This window comes from Habropoda laboriosa, unplaced genomic scaffold (genome assembly GCF_001263275.1).
Source record: "Habropoda laboriosa isolate 0110345459 unplaced genomic scaffold, ASM126327v1 scaffold387, whole genome shotgun sequence".
NCBI classification, from domain to species: domain Eukaryota; kingdom Metazoa; phylum Arthropoda; class Insecta; order Hymenoptera; family Apidae; genus Habropoda; species Habropoda laboriosa.
In genome coordinates this window covers 593,386-611,058 of record NW_017100510.1, presented here as the reverse complement: position 1 = coordinate 611,058, position 17,673 = coordinate 593,386, and the positions used below count along the sequence as shown (strand labels likewise).

At 37.6% G+C, this 17,673-nt stretch overlaps 1 protein-coding gene across 1 annotated transcript in view; it reads right to left on the bottom strand.

Annotated features, from left to right (window-relative positions):
• LOC108576319 (MICOS complex subunit Mic60) overlaps positions 1-17,673 on the bottom strand; it is a 65,570-nt gene that overhangs the window by 34,672 nt on the left and 13,225 nt on the right. The window contains exon 10 of the mRNA XM_017939281.1: positions 17,227-17,455. Coding sequence (XP_017794770.1) covers positions 17,227-17,455 — 229 coding nt within the window. The remainder of the gene's footprint in view (positions 1-17,226; positions 17,456-17,673) is intronic.

Sequence of the window (17,673 nt, the reverse complement as noted above, 5' to 3'; positions counted from 1 at the left end):
AACTATTTTCTTTTCTTCCTCCTTTTGGTGTCTCGAGCGTTGGTTTTCTATTGTTGACTTCAGCTAGTTACGCGACAATTCCTGGTCAACCTTTCATGCTAGCTTCCATTCTTGCTCGTTTCACTGTTTACCCTTCGATTTAGTTGTTCCACCCCTCGTTCAACCTACTCTCGCTTTCGCTATCTACGTTTGTCAGGTCTATTTTTTCACGGGTCCAACTTCCACTTCCAGTTTTGTGCTTTTACGTCAGTCTTGGTGTTTGTTGCAGTCATAGTCTTCGTGTTTTCCTGTCTTTAAAACTACTTTGTAGCATTAATTCTTTATTGAAGAATTAGATCTCCTTTATAGAAGAATTAGATTTTTGATCATTTCTTTTTCGTGATTGTTGAAAAGAGGAAAATAATTGAAAGTCATGCAAAATAATCGAAAATATTTTGTAGATTTTACTGGGACCTTGAGGCCTAGTGAAATAATTCGTATTAAAAATTTAATATTAATTCTAATTCTAAAAATAATAATATATTGATATTAAAATTCGTATTAATTTAATTGCAGAAGAATTATTAACAGATAGAATTGAACTTTCGACGCTGTAATCTTCCTTTGCACTCGAGTCGAAGACTATCTTCTTTGGTTAAATAAAAGTTTAATACAATGTTTAACAAAAATATAAATTTAATTACAGAAGAACGTATAATCGATATAATTGAATTTTCGATGCTTTAATCTTCCTTTGCACTGAGTCGAACAGTACACATTTTCGTTTAATAAAATCTCCATATCCAAAAACTGTCGTATTCCATCGATAATCCACACAACACAAAACGTATTAAAAAAAGATTTATTCACATTATAAACACTTCCAGAGAAAATAAGAAACAAGCAAGTGTCTTCACTTTTATATTTCTCACTTTTACCCAAATTTTATATTCTCTCTCGCATTAACCCTTTCGTAACAAAATTGCATACTTTTTTAATTCATTATTTGACTACTAATTTGGTTTACAACGGACACTAAATCGAGACGAATTTTCGTTCGACCGCTCAAAATGGAACATTTGCGTCCAACTGGTCACGAAAGGGTTAACCCACGCTGCCTATCCACACGAAATTTTTCCCCTTTATCCGCCGATATTTCCTCGAAATTTTTCCATCATTTTCCCCTATTTTCCGCCGCTATTTCCATTTTCACCCCATTTTCTCGCGATTCCGTAACCGCGTGACCCTGTTCCGCGACTATTCCCGCGAAACGATGCGGCGGTACGCGCGACAAAAGGGCCGATTGCGAGCCGGCCGAATCGATTTCCCGTCGATATGCACGCGCGGCTCTTTTTCGAGCCGACGAAATGGCAAATCCACCGGGCGAGCGTAAACTGAACCGAAAACACCGTTCCATCCGACCGAGCCACGGTCAGATATAATTGTTCCGCCGTGAAATAATCGAACTGGCCGTTTCCAAAACGGTGTTTTTCGCGGCACGCGACATACAAACTTCCACTGAACGCCTCGTTTCCACGATTAAACACGTTGCATTCGGCCAGTTTTCACGGATACACGCTCAGCAATTCCGTCCTGCGTTTTCGCTTTTTTTTTCGATCGATGCTTCTCTGTTTAGCGAAATTTTATGCTTGTAATGGATTTTAACGAGGCATATTTTTTTCAATTCTCAGTTGCACCATGTTGAGAAAGGTTTTTACTGGTGAAATTTGAAAGTGAATAATTTATTTCAGTTTTTAGGAAATATTGAAATTTAGTCGAGTTTTTTAATTTTTGGCAATTTTTGTGTTTTTCTTTGTCCTGGGTTATCTGGACCACTGATGACTTATATAGTGTAGAAGTTGGTAAATTTATACGATGTCTTAAAGCTTCGTGAACTTCGAACTTCAAAGAAGAATCATCCTTGTAAGGAAGTTTTGCCGAAAATAGTAAGCATACTATTTCAACAGTGTCAGGTATTAAGTATTAAATAGAAAACATTAAAGACACCTCTTTATACAGACTGGCCCATTTATCTCTTGCATTTGAAATATGTTCACTGCTTTTAAAGATAAATTGACTTTGGTGAAATTATTGGATTCGAAAGGATGCTTTCAAATTAGAAAATTTGAGGTCCTCAGCTCAGAAATGTGCCATTTCAGGCGACAAGATTCACCAATTTAACTTTGGAAGTGTAGACAGTACGCACAATAGTGCTAAATAAAAATGAATTTCTTTCATATAAAATAAATGATTTTCAGTGAAATTATTCGATTCGAAAGGATGCCTTCAAATTGGAAAATTTAAGGTCCTCAAGCTCAGAAATGTGACAAGAGTCTACAATTTAACTCTGAAAGTGTAGACAGTACGCAATAATACTAAATAAAAATGAATTCGTTTCAAATAAGGTAAACGATCTTCAGTCAAAATTATTCGATTCGAAAGGATATTTTCAAATTAGAAAATTTAAGGTCCTCGAGCTCAGAAATGTGCCATTTTAAGCGACAAGATTCGCCAATTTAACTTCGGAAATGTAAACAGAACGCAAAATAAAACTGAATTTTTATTGGCAAAAATAGTGCATTCTCGAGCAGTGAGTAACGCTTCCGGGTTGACTGTTGCTGCAACGAAAGGGTTAATCATGCTCGCTCCAGTATTTTCATGGAGGATCAGAAACGAGCCGGGGTGAACTGGTAATTGTCGAAACGACTGAAGTTCGCTCACGCACCAGCCGGATAATTAATTATACCAGGGTCAAATACGATTCATCGCGGCGCTTTATCGTTCCACGGCGTTAATTAATCGTAACGAGAACGACAGAATCCGTAGAGCAGAGAGTGGAAGGTGGGAGCGCGATAACGCGAATAATGTTAACATCGTAATAAATCTCCGCGTCAAATCCACGCGTTTTTCTTAGCCGCGCGCGACGATACTTTTCGGGTGTTTGGAGAAGAAAGGAAGTGCAAAAAGAAGAAAAAAAGGGAAGGAGAGAAGGATCGTTGGCAGATTTAAACGCGGATGTTACCGGTTTCTTGCTGGTCAGTTTAATTACTCCCTTAATCGTTTACCAGCGTCGACGCTGCCTGTATTCGCGCTCCAACGATCCCTTTGATCCGACCGAAAGGAGCTTTTTCGCGGTGGACGTTTGTGGAGCTTTTGTTGCCCCGGCTGCGTTTGCTAGGCGAATTTTCTGACGTTTCGGAAACGACCATTCACGGACAGAAGGGCTGAAGACAGGTTTCGCTTTTCGAATGTCATATACGGGATGCAGGAATGTGAAGATCGTAATGTCGAGATATATTAACCTGTGTATGACTACTGGAATTACTTTTTTCCTTTTCTTTTAAACACTGACTCTCGAATAGAAGTCAAAGAAAAACTGATCAGGTTTCAAAGGATTAAAGAGTTAATTATCAGTTTAAACTCACAAATATATTTCTTTTTCTTGGAGACATTGACTCTCGAATGAAAGTGAAAGAAAAATTGTTTAAGTTTCAGAGGGTTACAAGGATTAATTATCAATTACAATCCACAAATTTATTTTTTCTTCTGGAGACACTAGACTCTTCAATGAAAGTCAAAGAAACATTGCTTAGGTTTGAAAGGGTTAAAGGATTAATTATCAATTACAATCCCCAAATTTATTTTTTTTTTTTTGGTGACACTAACTGTCGAATGAAAATTAAGGAAACATTGCTTAGGTTTGAAAGGGTTACAAGGGTTAATTATCAACTATAATCCACAAATTTATTTTTTCTTTCGGAGACATTGAAAATCAAGAAAAAATTGCTCAGCTTTCAATGGGTTAGAAGGGTAAATTACTTATATCAAGGATGCAAGAACGAGGATCACAGTGCTAAGATAAAATCACCTATACATAAAAATTTTAAATAACCAAACTCAGTAAAATTATTTTGTTCGAAATATTAACTCTCCGTCAAAAATTCAGGAAAAATTGCTCAAATTTCCAAGGTTTAAAAGGGTTAATTATCAATTACAATCCATATTCGCGTCGAACCTCGAAAATCACCGTGGAATCTACGCCAGAATATAAAAAAACCAGACAGAAAAACCTTCATTGCCCAGGATTAATCGTCATTGGTCGCAATACTGTGTTTCGAATCGCCTCCCCTTTATTTTTCCACGTTTTCGCCGCGCGAAAAACTCTGCTGCGGTTTTCCCAGGTGTCATCGTGGGGCGCGCGTGCACCGGCGCTAATTGACAAACCGAATAATGCCCGTAATTTCTGGACACGGCGCGCTTAATTACTCGCGTAATTAATCGGCGCGGCGGAGGCGGGGAAAAGACTCTGTCCCCCTCTCTCCGCGGGCAAGATTGAAATTCGGCAGCCATTTGGATCAAAGGACACGTCGCTGATCGAAAGTTCCTGATTAATGGGACGTGTATTAACGCCGATTTTCCATCAGTCGAACTCGACGATCTCGAAAAAAAAATATTCTAGATAAGTAATTACGAGTACATTGGTGATCGAAAGTTTGAGTCCACTGTGAATCGTCATAAATTAGAGAAGAATTTGCAGAAGGATGGAAGCCTTGAAAATTTTTAAAGCGAATTTTCTTTGACGTTTGGAGAAAGTAAAGTGCGAACGTGTAATTAAAATAATTCGTTTTCTATGTTTCACTATCTTTCTCTGTTAACTATTCAATGTATGTTTTATGCAAATTTCTATGCTTTGTTCTGACGAAGTCATATTGTGTTCTACTGAGAATAAAAATTATTCTATAATTATTCTATAATTACTATACAGGGTGATATAAAAGTTGTGTTTAAGAAAAAGAAACTTTAAAAATTTGTAATTTCTATTGTTTTGTATATTAATAAATATTGTTTAATTCGAAATAATTATACAAACTCATTTAATGCAGTCAGAGCATAAATATACGGTGATCTAAAAGTGGAGTCCAAAGACGGAGGATCTTTAAATTTTCAATTCTCAGAGAAAATAATTTCCTTAAGTTCACAATTTCAAGATTTCAAAAAATAAAAGTTTCTTCCTTTTGGAATTATTACCCAGGAAATATTATTACCTCGCGTTAAAATTTCACGGTACAATAATAACGATGGAAAATTCTCCTAACGTCCTCCTTTCATCGCGTCTTCAAAGTTTCGAGAATCGGGGGACTCAAACACATGTCTGTTAGATCTGCTTTCACGTTCAATTAGATCGTTTGAAGCGTCAGTATACGGAAGCACGGTTAATAGGTATAATGAATGTAATTAATTAGTATACATTAGTACCTATGTATAATCTATATTTGGCTCGGTGATGCTTCTAATAGCGGCAACGTCATGTAGTACATCAATTTCGTTGTGTATTTGATACATTCTCGTTGACAAATTGATGTCAAACATAAATCACGAGAAACGATAAAATCACCCAGAAATTAGATAAAATTTTTTATTTTCCATAGCAAATTGCAATTTTCCATCATTCTTTTATTCGCCCGCGAAGAACGTGTAGTGAAAACTTGTTTCTAATATTTCTTACAATTTAAAAAAAAAAGCTGCACAAAATTTGTAAATTTTTATTTGCAAAAAATCACGATTAAAAAAGAGGAACAGTAGTTATTACTCCTTTTCTCCATTTGGTATTTCGACATTTAATTATGTTTCTTTAAGAATTCACGATTAGCCCCTTAACATATGACAACGTGTCAGACTCGTGGCAGAGATTCTGGTGAAGATGTGAGAAAAATCGTTATATTAGTAAGAAAAATTCATTGTAATCCTAACTTTCGTTTGAATTTGTAAGACTGAGGATTACGAAGTGTAATTAATTTGTGACAGATTAGTTTTTGTTGCCTGATACAGTACTAAAATAGAAAATGGCTTACGCTTAGATGCATAGTCAGAAAAGAAATCATAGGTTAAGGGGTTAAAACAGAAGAATACTCTAGTTATTACTCCTTCTCTCCTTCTTTAAGAATTCAAATCATATGAAATCACTCTCAAGAAAAATTAAAACAAAAAAATACACGTTCGTAATATTTTTCGCCGTACAATCACGTTAGACATTGAAAATGAATAAAATCACTCCCAAAAAAACTTAAAAAATATAAAACAATTCGGAAGGAAAGAAATACATGTCTAATATCACTTAAAAGAGATACTAAACAAATTTTCTGTTCACCCGATTTGAATAAATTATGTGTCATTTAAAGCAACAAATTACATATCGTCCCGACCCTTCGAACTTCCTCCACAGCTCGTACTTTCCTCCTACAACGTGTCCAAATTTGCGAATCTTAATGTTACCCATAAACGTCATTCGAATTCCATTAAAAATTTCCGGGCCGCCACTTTGGGACGAGAAGGGGACACGGTACGAGGTTGGATCGTCAATCTTCGAGCAGGGAATGGGAAAAAGGTAACACGACGGATGGGGGTAGGCACGCGCGGCAAAAACATTTTTGCAAGCAATAAACGTCACTCCCGGGGGCGCGGGAACGTCAAAAAGCCAGAACGACAATCTCCTCGTCGATATGGGCCAATCAATTTCGCCGCGTCCCTCGTGCTTTTTGATTTTCCATCGTTCTCCAACAGCCGGACGGGCCATTATCCTCGTCGGCGCGGATTTATCCAAGCGGCCGTAAAAATTCCTGCCCTCCCCTCTCATTTCCACCGATCGGATTCTCGTCCCTTCTTCTCTGCGTCCCCTTCGTGTGACCGACAGTCGATGAGAATGGGGAAAAAAAGAGAAGGAACTGGGGAGAAAAAAGGAGGAGAGACTGATAAAAGACTGCTGATCACTTGGCGGAATACTGTTGAATTTGTGAATCGAACTCGATGGAATCGAGTGACACGTGATATTTTTAGCGAGAGACGATTTTTAACTCTTTCGCTGCACAATCCTTTTTTTCTGTCTTTTAATTCTGCTTAATATGTAGGTCTTTTTTAGTTGTTGACTGGGGGAGAGGGGTTGAATTGAATTCGATGGAACAGAGTGACACTTGAGGATTTTTAACCCTTTCCAGGTTTTGCATTTATTTTATTCAATTTGTTAACTGGGAAAGGTAAATTTAACTCGTAATTGGTTCAGAAATATTTAAGAATAGGGTAGCTTATTTATTTGAGAGCTTGTTCAATTCTACAGCAAGCAAAATAGTCACTGGTTCTGATTTTTAATCATTTTTAATTGTGAATTAGAGAGATACGATTTCTGTTTTAGGAAGGAGCACAGATAATGCTTCTCTAACTTCCATAAAAATTTGATTTAATTCTAATTACTATATATATTTCAAACACAATTTTTAAAATATAGAATCTATAAATTTTGTAATAAAAAATAGTATATACTGTGTAACAATCTCCATAAGACAGCACAAAATAGAGGAATCACGTAACAAACGTAAAGTGAAATAACAAATTTCCACTATTATTTCTTCGAACAAAAATCATCACGAAACACCGACGAATTTATCAACAGCCTTTTCATACTTCCGACAGAGAAGACAGAAAGCAGTCGATTGGCGATGTAAGTAACGAGGGCAATTTTTACAGGATGCGATACAATTTTTACCGTGGGGCCAATGTTTTCCCTAGCAAACTTATCTCCGGTGATTTATCTTCGCGGCAGAGTGAATCGTCCATTTCGCGGTGACAGATTATCTTTCCTCCACCCGGAAACAAAGAAGAACCGAGACTCGATTGGGTTGCTTGGTCCTTCGAACCGAAGAACCACCTCGATTAATCTTTACCCGGTGTACCAAGAGCAGAGCCTTCTCGGCACGCTTTCTTAAATCATCCCCTTTCCAGGCTATCGTCGAGTAGCAGCTTGGAAATCGAGTCGCGAAACGGAGGAAGATTGAAACTTAGCCGGATGCTTTTGGTTTTCTGCGAGAAAGAAGCTTGATACCTTGTGCGCCGACGAGAAAATTGATGCTGCTCGTGGAAACTCTTTTTTCGGGAGCAGTAATAGTCGCTGTTTTATCATCTGCTGTTTTGTATATCGGATAATTGATAATTAACAATTGCAAAAATTTGCAGTTATGGATAGTTTAAATGGAGACTTAGAAAAATTAGAAGGCAAGGTAGAAAATTTTTGAAAGTGAAAGTTGGGAAATTTAGAAAAACTTTGACTGTCACGCTACTTTTTCTTTAAATTCTTTGAAAATCTAGAGTTCAAAATTTTGGGACAAATGCTCTTTAAAAATATCAGAAAAATTTTTGAAGTGGCTATTGACAATCTTGGAGGAGAATTGCTATGATTTAGATTGACAAATGTTTCATTTCTCTCGTAGGGCACAATAGTGGAAAAAATCTTAAAGAGTGAGAGAAACATTCTTTCATTAGAATCCCTAACTTCCGCCCAAAAAATAAGAGAAAAGAATAATATTCACATACTGAAAAAAATCTCAAAGAGTGAGAGAATCATTCTTTCATTAGAATCCCTAACTTCAACCGAAAAAATAAGAGAAAAGCATGCTGTCCTTGTTAAAAAGAAGATTTACTTTGAATAAAAATTTTCACTGTCACTCATACTTCAAAATTGGAAGAATTATGCCAATTAAAAAGACGAATAGAATTAAAAAGAATGTCGAAACACTTATTGAACGTATACAAAGAGCACAGCTGCCTTTTAATCTCGAAAATTCGAGCACACCAACGAAAAGTTTGCGCCGATGAGAGAATGCCTGAAATATTCATACGAGGATAAAGAGTAATGTGTCCCAAACTCGCCAGGAGGTTAAATTTCAAAGGAAAAGCTACGTGGACCACATTTGCCCAGAAATATACAACGCTCTCTGCATTGCACATCTGCATGCTGCACCTGAATGCAGCAGGTTTGTGCGCACCGTATGCGTATGCAAAATTCACAAGAACCCCCGTTGCACTCCTCACGCCCCCATTTCCAACTGCCATGGAACAACTGTAAGTTGTAACGGTAGCACGGCGTAAGGAATCACCGCTCGAAAATAGACTTCGGATCATTGTAATCTCGAGCGCGCAATTCCTCCATTTTCCTAAATCTTCGAATAATATCCCGCCTTGAATGCATCTTCGCTGATGGATCTCTCCTTTGTCTGGCTTTAAGCGACTCGTTTGCACGGTGAATATGAAATTTAAGCTTCTTACGGGAGAGGAGAACTTTAGAAAAATAAAAGGTTCGAATTCTGGGGAAAGTGAAGAATTTTTCAAGCTGAAAAAATTATTTTCTCTGAGAAATGGAGATTAATTTCTGCAAAGTAACGAATCTTATAGAATGGAGGAAGTTTAGAAAAGTAAAGGGTTGAAATTCTAGGAAAACTGAAGAATTCTTAAAGCTGACAAAATTGATTTCTTTAAAAAATAGAAATTAATTTCTGTAAAAGCAAAATATTGCCCCGAATGTTATATAGAAGGGAAGAACTTTAGAAAAATAAAGGGTTAAAATTCTGTAAACGCTGAAGAATTTTCAAAGCTGAAAGAATTCACTTCTTCCAAGAATCCAAATTAATTTCTGCAAATACTAAAAATTGCCCCAAATCTCACGGAAAGAAGAAAATTTAAAAGAAAAAACAAAGGGTTAGAATTCTGCAAAAACTGGAGAATTTCTAAAGCTGAAAGAATTCCCTTCTTCCAAGAATATACCAATCAATTTCCGTACATTTCCAAAAATCGCCCGAAGGGTATCGAAATTCGAGGTGAAAAAAGGTTTGAGGGATCTTGAGCGACTCTTAAACATCAGCATAGTGTGTAGCAACCCTTAATAACGCCCTCCTAGGAAAGGTTTGAGCGGCTGAAAGTTATAATTGCGGCACATGCTGCATACGTTAGCTGGTCGGTGAGCTTGTAAAACCGCGGCTCCTGCTGCCACTTCTCCTCTTCCCTACCTGTCTCCGTCTCTTTATCACCCTCCAACTGTCCAGGGAACTATCAAGCGCCGAAACTAGCTCGGAACACCGCCATTATACCGGCACCGCGGATTTATTGCCACTGTTTTTGTCGTCCACCGTACGCAGTACACGGACTCATTTGGAAACTTCGTTCGTCCGCTTCCGGCGGCCGAGTGCTGCCATTTTTTTTTCTCTCAACCGCCTTTAGAACGATACGTCCTGATAGTCTGGACGCTTTACTGTGTATACAGGGTGTTCGTAGTGCAATATCATCCACGATGTTTTATTTATTAGGTTGGTTTACAGGAGTTTCTTCGTTTACCGTGGAGATATAGTAATTGGTAAGGCAAAAATGGCAGAAAATTGGAAAGATGACCATTCTTCAGATTTTCAGAAGAAATTTGAGAATTTTGTTGTGATTGTGTATTTTTGGAAAGATTACGAGTGAAAATGAAATACGAATAAATGATCGATTAGGGGAGAGAATATTAGGAGAGAAACTTGAAATATGAAGAACTCGGTTGGCTAAATTATTCATTTGATCCTGCAATTTTGCGACAGATTCGAGAATTGTCACAGAGACACTGAATGTTCGTCGATTATTTTGATTAGATAAAATAGTTAAAAAGAAACAAGTATTTTCATTGGAAAACGAGAAATGGCACTTTCATATGCACCAACCTAATACTTAACAGACAATTTCAATATTTCACAACATTTTTGTCAAATTTTATAATTTCAATTCGCCGAAATAGATACCGAAGAAAACCTTGCCATTTTTCACCATTTCAACTCGTGCCAATAAATAAATAACGTAACAGTGAAAAACTTTGGTACAAAAGTGATCAGTGTTTCACGATAATCGAGACGTTCTAGACAAGTTTTCCTTCTCGATCGGAAAGTTGAAGTCACTCGAACTTCCTCAAGTTTATCTTTACTTTACAAGTTTATACTTGAAAAACAGGTAAAGTGATCTAAATTTTTTAGCGAAAGTAAAATTTCTCAACTCGTTCACGGATGAATTTTTCAAACTCGCGAAAAACTCGCTTCCTTGTTATCTGTTGTCGAACTCGAATAAAAAAACAAAGGAACAGCTCGATAAATTTACAATTTAATCGTCCCTGTAAAAATTAAACTTCAAACTCCTCTCTGCGTCGAAGATAACAGCGACAAAACTTTGTCGCCAAAGTTCCACTTGGAATTTTACGATACCAAAGAGCAAGTACTCTTCGATTCACCATTCGAGTCGTCCAACTATAATCCAAAGATCATTCTAAACCAGAATTCCTCGTATCCCCGGATGAATTATCTCCCCTCGAAAATTTCACCCAACTAACTCGAGCCTCGTAAAACGAAGCTTATACCAGGTTGTAAAGAAAATTCACTTCCTATTTAAAATTACCAGCAGAGCTTCGACCGAATGAAATTCCACTCGGTGGTTATTAAATTTTTTCCAAAAAGCAAATACAACATTTTCACGAAAGTAGCAATTTTCTCCTTGGTTTTTATAACACTGCCCTGTAACTACGTAATTTCGCGTGAAATGGCTACGAATTTCGCGTAAAAACGGCGAAAGAAACGAATACCCTTGGGTGGTTTTTAAAAGGAGAAGTGTTCGTAAAAGAAAGAGCGGGAAATTTTTATAGCAATCTCATAGAAGAGCCCGATACCACTTTATAACCATACGTGTGGCGTATTCTCCTTGAAAAATACCGATATCTCCTTACGTACTCTTCTCTGCGCGATCTCTGATAACGAAAAGAATTCAATTCGATCGTTGTAGTTCGCGTGGTAAATTAAACAAGCCTCCTTCACGCTGGTCGATGGCTCAAGAAAGGTTGAAAACGATGCACACGATGTATCCGTCTACAGAAAACTAGAGATAAAGAAAAAGGATGGTGTGTAAAGAGGATCGAAGATTAAATTCCTCGTGAAAAATTTTATTCACGAAGATTTTCGCGTATTTTCCGTTTAATTAGCCGCTATTCCGTGGAATGGAAATGGAAGAGAATTGGCGAGAGGGAAATTCTGAAGGGGAATTTAACGTTTTTAAGGATAATTTCGAATAGGAAGGTTGAATTTTTGAAGAAGGCAACGGTTGGAGAAAAGATTGAATCCTTTTCAGGATACCGAGTGTAAAGAATATTTTAACTTTGGAAATTTTAGAAAGGCTGGTGGAAAATTTGACTCTCTCTGTTGGTTTTTCGGGAGACGAATGTAAAGGAGGGTGTTATTTTTTCGGGGGGAAAAATTGCAGGACGCTAAGGCCACAGAACGTTTGACCCTTTTGAAACTTTTTAAGACGCGAAAGCTGCGGAATAATTTGATCCTTTCACGTAGCAAGGTTAGAGGAAATTTCGGGACGTGAAAGATGTGGACAAAATTTGATACCTTCGAATGGCAAGGTTGAAGGAGATTGGGAAAGATGTTGAAGGAAATTTTGCGATACAAGTGTAATTATAGATCGATGCAAGAAATTGGTCAAACAATTCAATTATTTTTTTCAGAATCATCTGCAATGGGAATTAAATTGAAATCTATTTTTTTCGAGTATTCGAGTGGAAGATGTGCATCACGAAAGGGTTGAAACATCCTCAAATATCTTAAAAATCTTCCAAAATTAGTATCGAAAAATTCAAGAGGATCCAATGCCCGTATTTCCAGGAGATCAAAGAATTTATTATTTATCTGTCGATCATCGCGTTTCTAATGAACAGTAAATTAAAATCATGTTCCCCATAAATCGAAAAATCAATGAATTTATTATTCACTTACCAATCCAAATATTTTATAATGCACCTGTCCCCCGATTTACACGGATGATCGGTTCCTCAGAATACCGTGTAAATCGAAATCATGGCTTTTTGTATGAAAAACCGTGTAAATCGGGGAAAAAGGAAAATGCGCATAATTTAGTCAGTGATTTAATTAAATTCATTATTTTAAATGTAAAATAAAAACAAAATTCAGGGTCAGGGTTTAGTTTCGAGAGAGCGATCGATGAAGGCGAAAATAGCCGGTCGCCAATGAAAGATCCGCGGCGGCAGCAAACTTTACGTTAAAATATGAATGCTTTTTGTGTGCAAAAAAGGGGGAAATTCCGTTCATTTTTCGGTTTAACGCCAGTGTTAAGAAACGAACGGTACTAAAAAATGACTGTACAAATATGTGCGCGGCATAAACTTTTATTTTGAACAGTTTATATTTCGGAAAAGCCGTTACTTTGAAAACCGTGTAAAAGTGAAATCGTGTAAATAAAGTACCGTGTAAATCGGGGGATAGGTGTATTTGTAATATTTAATCTGAAATATTTTACTTTACCAATTGAAAAATCAAAGAATTCATCGTTTATTTACCGATCATCGCGTTTGTATGAACGCTAAATTGAAATAGAACGCGTGCATAAAGAAAGGGTTAAATTATCCTCAAAATATCCCAAAAGTATTGCAAAATTAATACCGAAAGATTGAAGAAGATCCAATATCCGTATTTCCGTCAAATAAAATTCCAAACCACTTGAGATTCACGTCCACGTAGGCGATGCGTCTTCGAGAACGTTAAACGAGGAAGAACGTTTCGAAATGAAAGCCGAAAATGCTTAGAGTCGACGTACCGTCGCGAATATTTAGCGATCGCCTACTCGAGGGAAGGCCTCGTTTATTCGTTAATCGAACATTAATCTCGGAGGGCGTGTAGGGCGTGATAACGGTGTACCGGAAGTGTATTAAGCCTGACTAGCGTTAATCCGGACCGAGGCTTCTGTTGGCGATGAAACGGGAGAAAGGATGAACGAGGGAAATCGAGCGTGTCGATGTTTCGCGCTCGCAGAGAAAACACGTTGTCGCAACGGATAGATCCGATTTGTTGATTCCTTACGCTGTCTCCGTCATTTTTCCTCGCTTCGAATCGGCGTAGGGCGTGCCTGGATCTCTCGTTCGGAGAATTTTCGGTGGACGTTGATCGATCTCGCGAAGAGAATGAAGTTTTGCGAAGTTTGTGAGTGGAGAGTGGGGGAAATTCGATGGAAGGAACTTTGAATTCTATATTTTTCTCTTTTTCCTCTTTCTTTGAGTATTTTGTAGAGTTTATTTGTTGAGCTTGGATTCTGGATATTTCGCGAGATTTGATTTTTAATTATAATAATTTGGGAAATTAAATTACTCTGTAAATCGCCACATTTTTAATTTTACAAAATTTTCTGAATTCCATATTTTCTCTGTTTCTTCCTTTGCGTATTCTATATCTTTTATTTACTGTGCTTCGAGTCTAAATATTTCACGAAATTCCATATTTTAATAATAATAATTTTGGAAATTAAATTACTCTGTAAATCGCCGTATTTTCAATTTCGGAAGAAACTCTGAATTCTATATTTCTCTATTTATTATTTGCAAAGCTTGGATTCCAGGTACTCTATGAAATTCCATATTTTAATAATAATAATTTGCGAAATTAAATTACTCTGTAAATCGCCGTATTTTTAATTTCGAAAGAAACTCTGAATTCTATATTTTCTCTTTCTTTTCCTTGGCGTTTTCTACATTTTTTTATTAGCAAACCTTGGATTCCGAGTTCTCCACAAAATTCCACATTTCTATTTGTTAAGCTTGGATACCAGATACCTCGCGAAACTCAATTTCCACAGCAGATTGAATTAAAATTAGGGAAGAAAACAGTACCTAAGATAATGAAATAGAGGGATAAAGTACTCTGTAAACCGCTGACAAGGATCACAAATAAAACCGAATGTTTCCCCCAGGAAATTATCAAGAAATCTCTTAAAACACTTCGTAGAATATTCCTTCGAGAAGATCCAAAGAGATATACTACCGTTTCGAACGATTTAATCTTCATCTTCTAAAGTGCCATAATCCGCAAACTGTAATATTTTCCAGTTACATATTTATCCGTGGAATTCCATTGGAATTCATGTCCCATATGAATACCAGCCGGGTAGTATTTCACGTGAATCATTCGTGGGAAATAAAGGAACACCGTGTTCCATAAAAGATCGAGAACTCTTGCCGGACATAATAACGAGGGGGAACGGAGAAACGAAACGAGAAAGAAAAGAAGAAGAGAAAAGGGTTCTGTGGCCGGACATAATAACGAGGGGGAACGGAGAAACGAAACGAGAAAGAAAAGAAGAAGAGAAAAGGTTTCTGTGTGTGTGTGTGTAGGATAGTTCCAGAGGAAAAGTACATAAACGTTAACGAAGTTAAATTACCTGGGGGAGCAGTTTCTGGGAAATCTGTTTTACTTATTGCCACTATAACTTCCTCGAGGCAGAAGGAAACAGAGCATGGAAATGTTGCCGTGGCTTCTACGTGACTGAACTGAAGAAAACCGTCCCATTAATATTCCCGTATCGTAGGCCCTGCTCTCTACGTATTGGAAATGATATAATATTTTTCCATTCCGACCTATCGGAAGCACCAGACTTTCCCAACCCTTTCGAATCACCTACTTACGCCCGGTGGAATTACCCGCCAGGCTGAACAACGCAATTTTAACCCTTTCGGTCGTCTCTCAGGAGAGACAATCGGATGGTACGGCTGTATGGGACGCGTGTGATGCACAGAGTGTTCTTAAATATTTCCATTATGAAAATTATTGCTTATGAAAATTGTGTGGTTGCAAGGAAGATGAGATAATTTTCAATCACGTGCAGAGTGTCCTCAAACGTCTCTATTAAAAGTTTTATGGTTGCAAGAAAGACGTGATAGGATAGAAATTAATGTTTTCTATGGTCAAATTAGATAGACTAACGAATTCTCAGCATAGAAATTCTGCAGTATACTTGAAAATTCACCATTCCTACGACATTCGACTTTGTCTATCCAATTAATCTTAATACATGCACGCTTCCTTCGTTTACTTACATTTTCCATCACTTCCTTCTTTTCAGCATTAAAATTTGTCAAAGAGAAACAATTCATTAAAGAACAAAAGAGGCTATTGAAAAATCAAGTTTCACAATAGATTATAACAAATGCCTAAAGAGAGTGAATTTAGTTGACAATATTCTACAATAACAAAAAAAAGACTATAAAATGAAGAAAAGGACAGTTCAATTTCTCTCAAACATTATCAATGCAATTAGACTTTTTCCAACGAAACTATGTACCAACAGAAACTCTTAAATTGCAAACGAAAGATACATCTGAAACACTATTCAGAACTCACAAATGACCCTCAAACTCCCTACAAACTCCGTTCAATCCAAAAATCCTTAACCCACAGACCATCTTTCACCATCGGTGAACTCAACCCTTCCACCTGTGGAGGGCAACTCTCTGAAAAGTTGCACAATGGTGGAGGGTTAAATTGAATCACGGATGGGTCCTTAGAATCGCCTCTTAATTTCGCATGGAGTAACAAGAGGTACCAACAGGATCGAGTTCCACGGTGCCCAGTCTTTGCCATAAACTCCCCTTAATCCGATCTAACTTGCCGCGAAACGCACGGCACAAAGCGAAGGAGAAACGGCCAGTGTGGGATCAGACGTCCCGAATACGTCCCTGCGGGGCAACGCGACGGCGATACTTAAGGCGCACCTTTTTGCCCGTGTAATTAAGCAGCGAAATAATGGGGAACGGCGACAAAGGCGACCGTCCACGCCGGTTTTTCCTTCACCGGGGACAAAGGACGCTACATTCTCGGACATTTACTCGTAGAGGCGCGTGTGGCTGTGCTCGCGAAAACGGAGATCCGTAAAAATGTCGAGTGGCGAGAGAGAGAAAACCGGATAGAGGAATTACTGTTTGAATTAAGGCGACGTGAATGGCGGCGCGTTAATACGTCTTTTAATTAGAATAGCTGGACGATTGTGAATCTTTTCAGACTTTTGAGATTCGTGAATTTCTCGAATATGGACAAGTTTCCTTTTTGGAGTTTCGTGATTGTTGAGGGATTTAACCCTTTCAGATTAACGGGTCCAAATTTACCCATTGCAAATATTTCATAGTTTTTTTAATAATCAATAACAGTAAATATTATGGAAAATCTCACTCGAATCGATGTCAAAATTAACAAAACACTTTCTTTTTAAAAAAGCTCCTGTAATTTGGGGTCAAAAGGTTAACGAGTCAGTGCAGTCTTAAAAATTCTTCTTGTGATTGTATAATTTCTCAAATCGATTGCATTGAAATATTCTTCCAAAGGGGTCAAACAAAATAGACATTAAATCTTCTCACTTTTTTTTGCAATATAGTAAGAATAAACATTGTGTCCGATGATAAAATCTCTGAACGTCGAAATTTTGCAAATGAAGAAGCGTAATGATCTATATAAACTTGAAACGGAAGAAAATAACAGTTTTCACACGTGAAGCTTGTTTCGAAATTTCCAAAACAAAAGGCGAGATAACATTTCCGTCCAAGCGAATGTATATAGTAAAAGAAAAGACACTCACCCTTTAAGGCACCTTCAAGGCCGCGTAACCTGCCGACGATCGCCGCGAGGTGTGACTTGTATTTTATGGAATCGGCCTCAGATTGCTCGCTAAGCGCGCGTTTCATCAACCTATCCATTTCCTGTTCCTTCAGCGCGACCGTCTCCTGAATGTGATCGGTGTGCACCTGTTCTTGCAGCTTCAGCTGGAGCCGTATCTCGTCCTCGTAGTTCTTCTGCTCCTCGAGAATCTACGACAGAAACAGGACAAAAACTTCAACCCTTTCTTCGACAATTTTCATTTCTCGTTTAGCCGTCCTATCATTCGTCCATTTACTTTTAAAAACGGTCTAACGCACTCGTTGCAACCGGAAAATCGATAGCACGCTGGGAAATGATTTCTGGAACGCATATGCTGCGTCGGCGGCAGCGAGTATGTTGAAGCACGAATATGCATAATATTTTACAA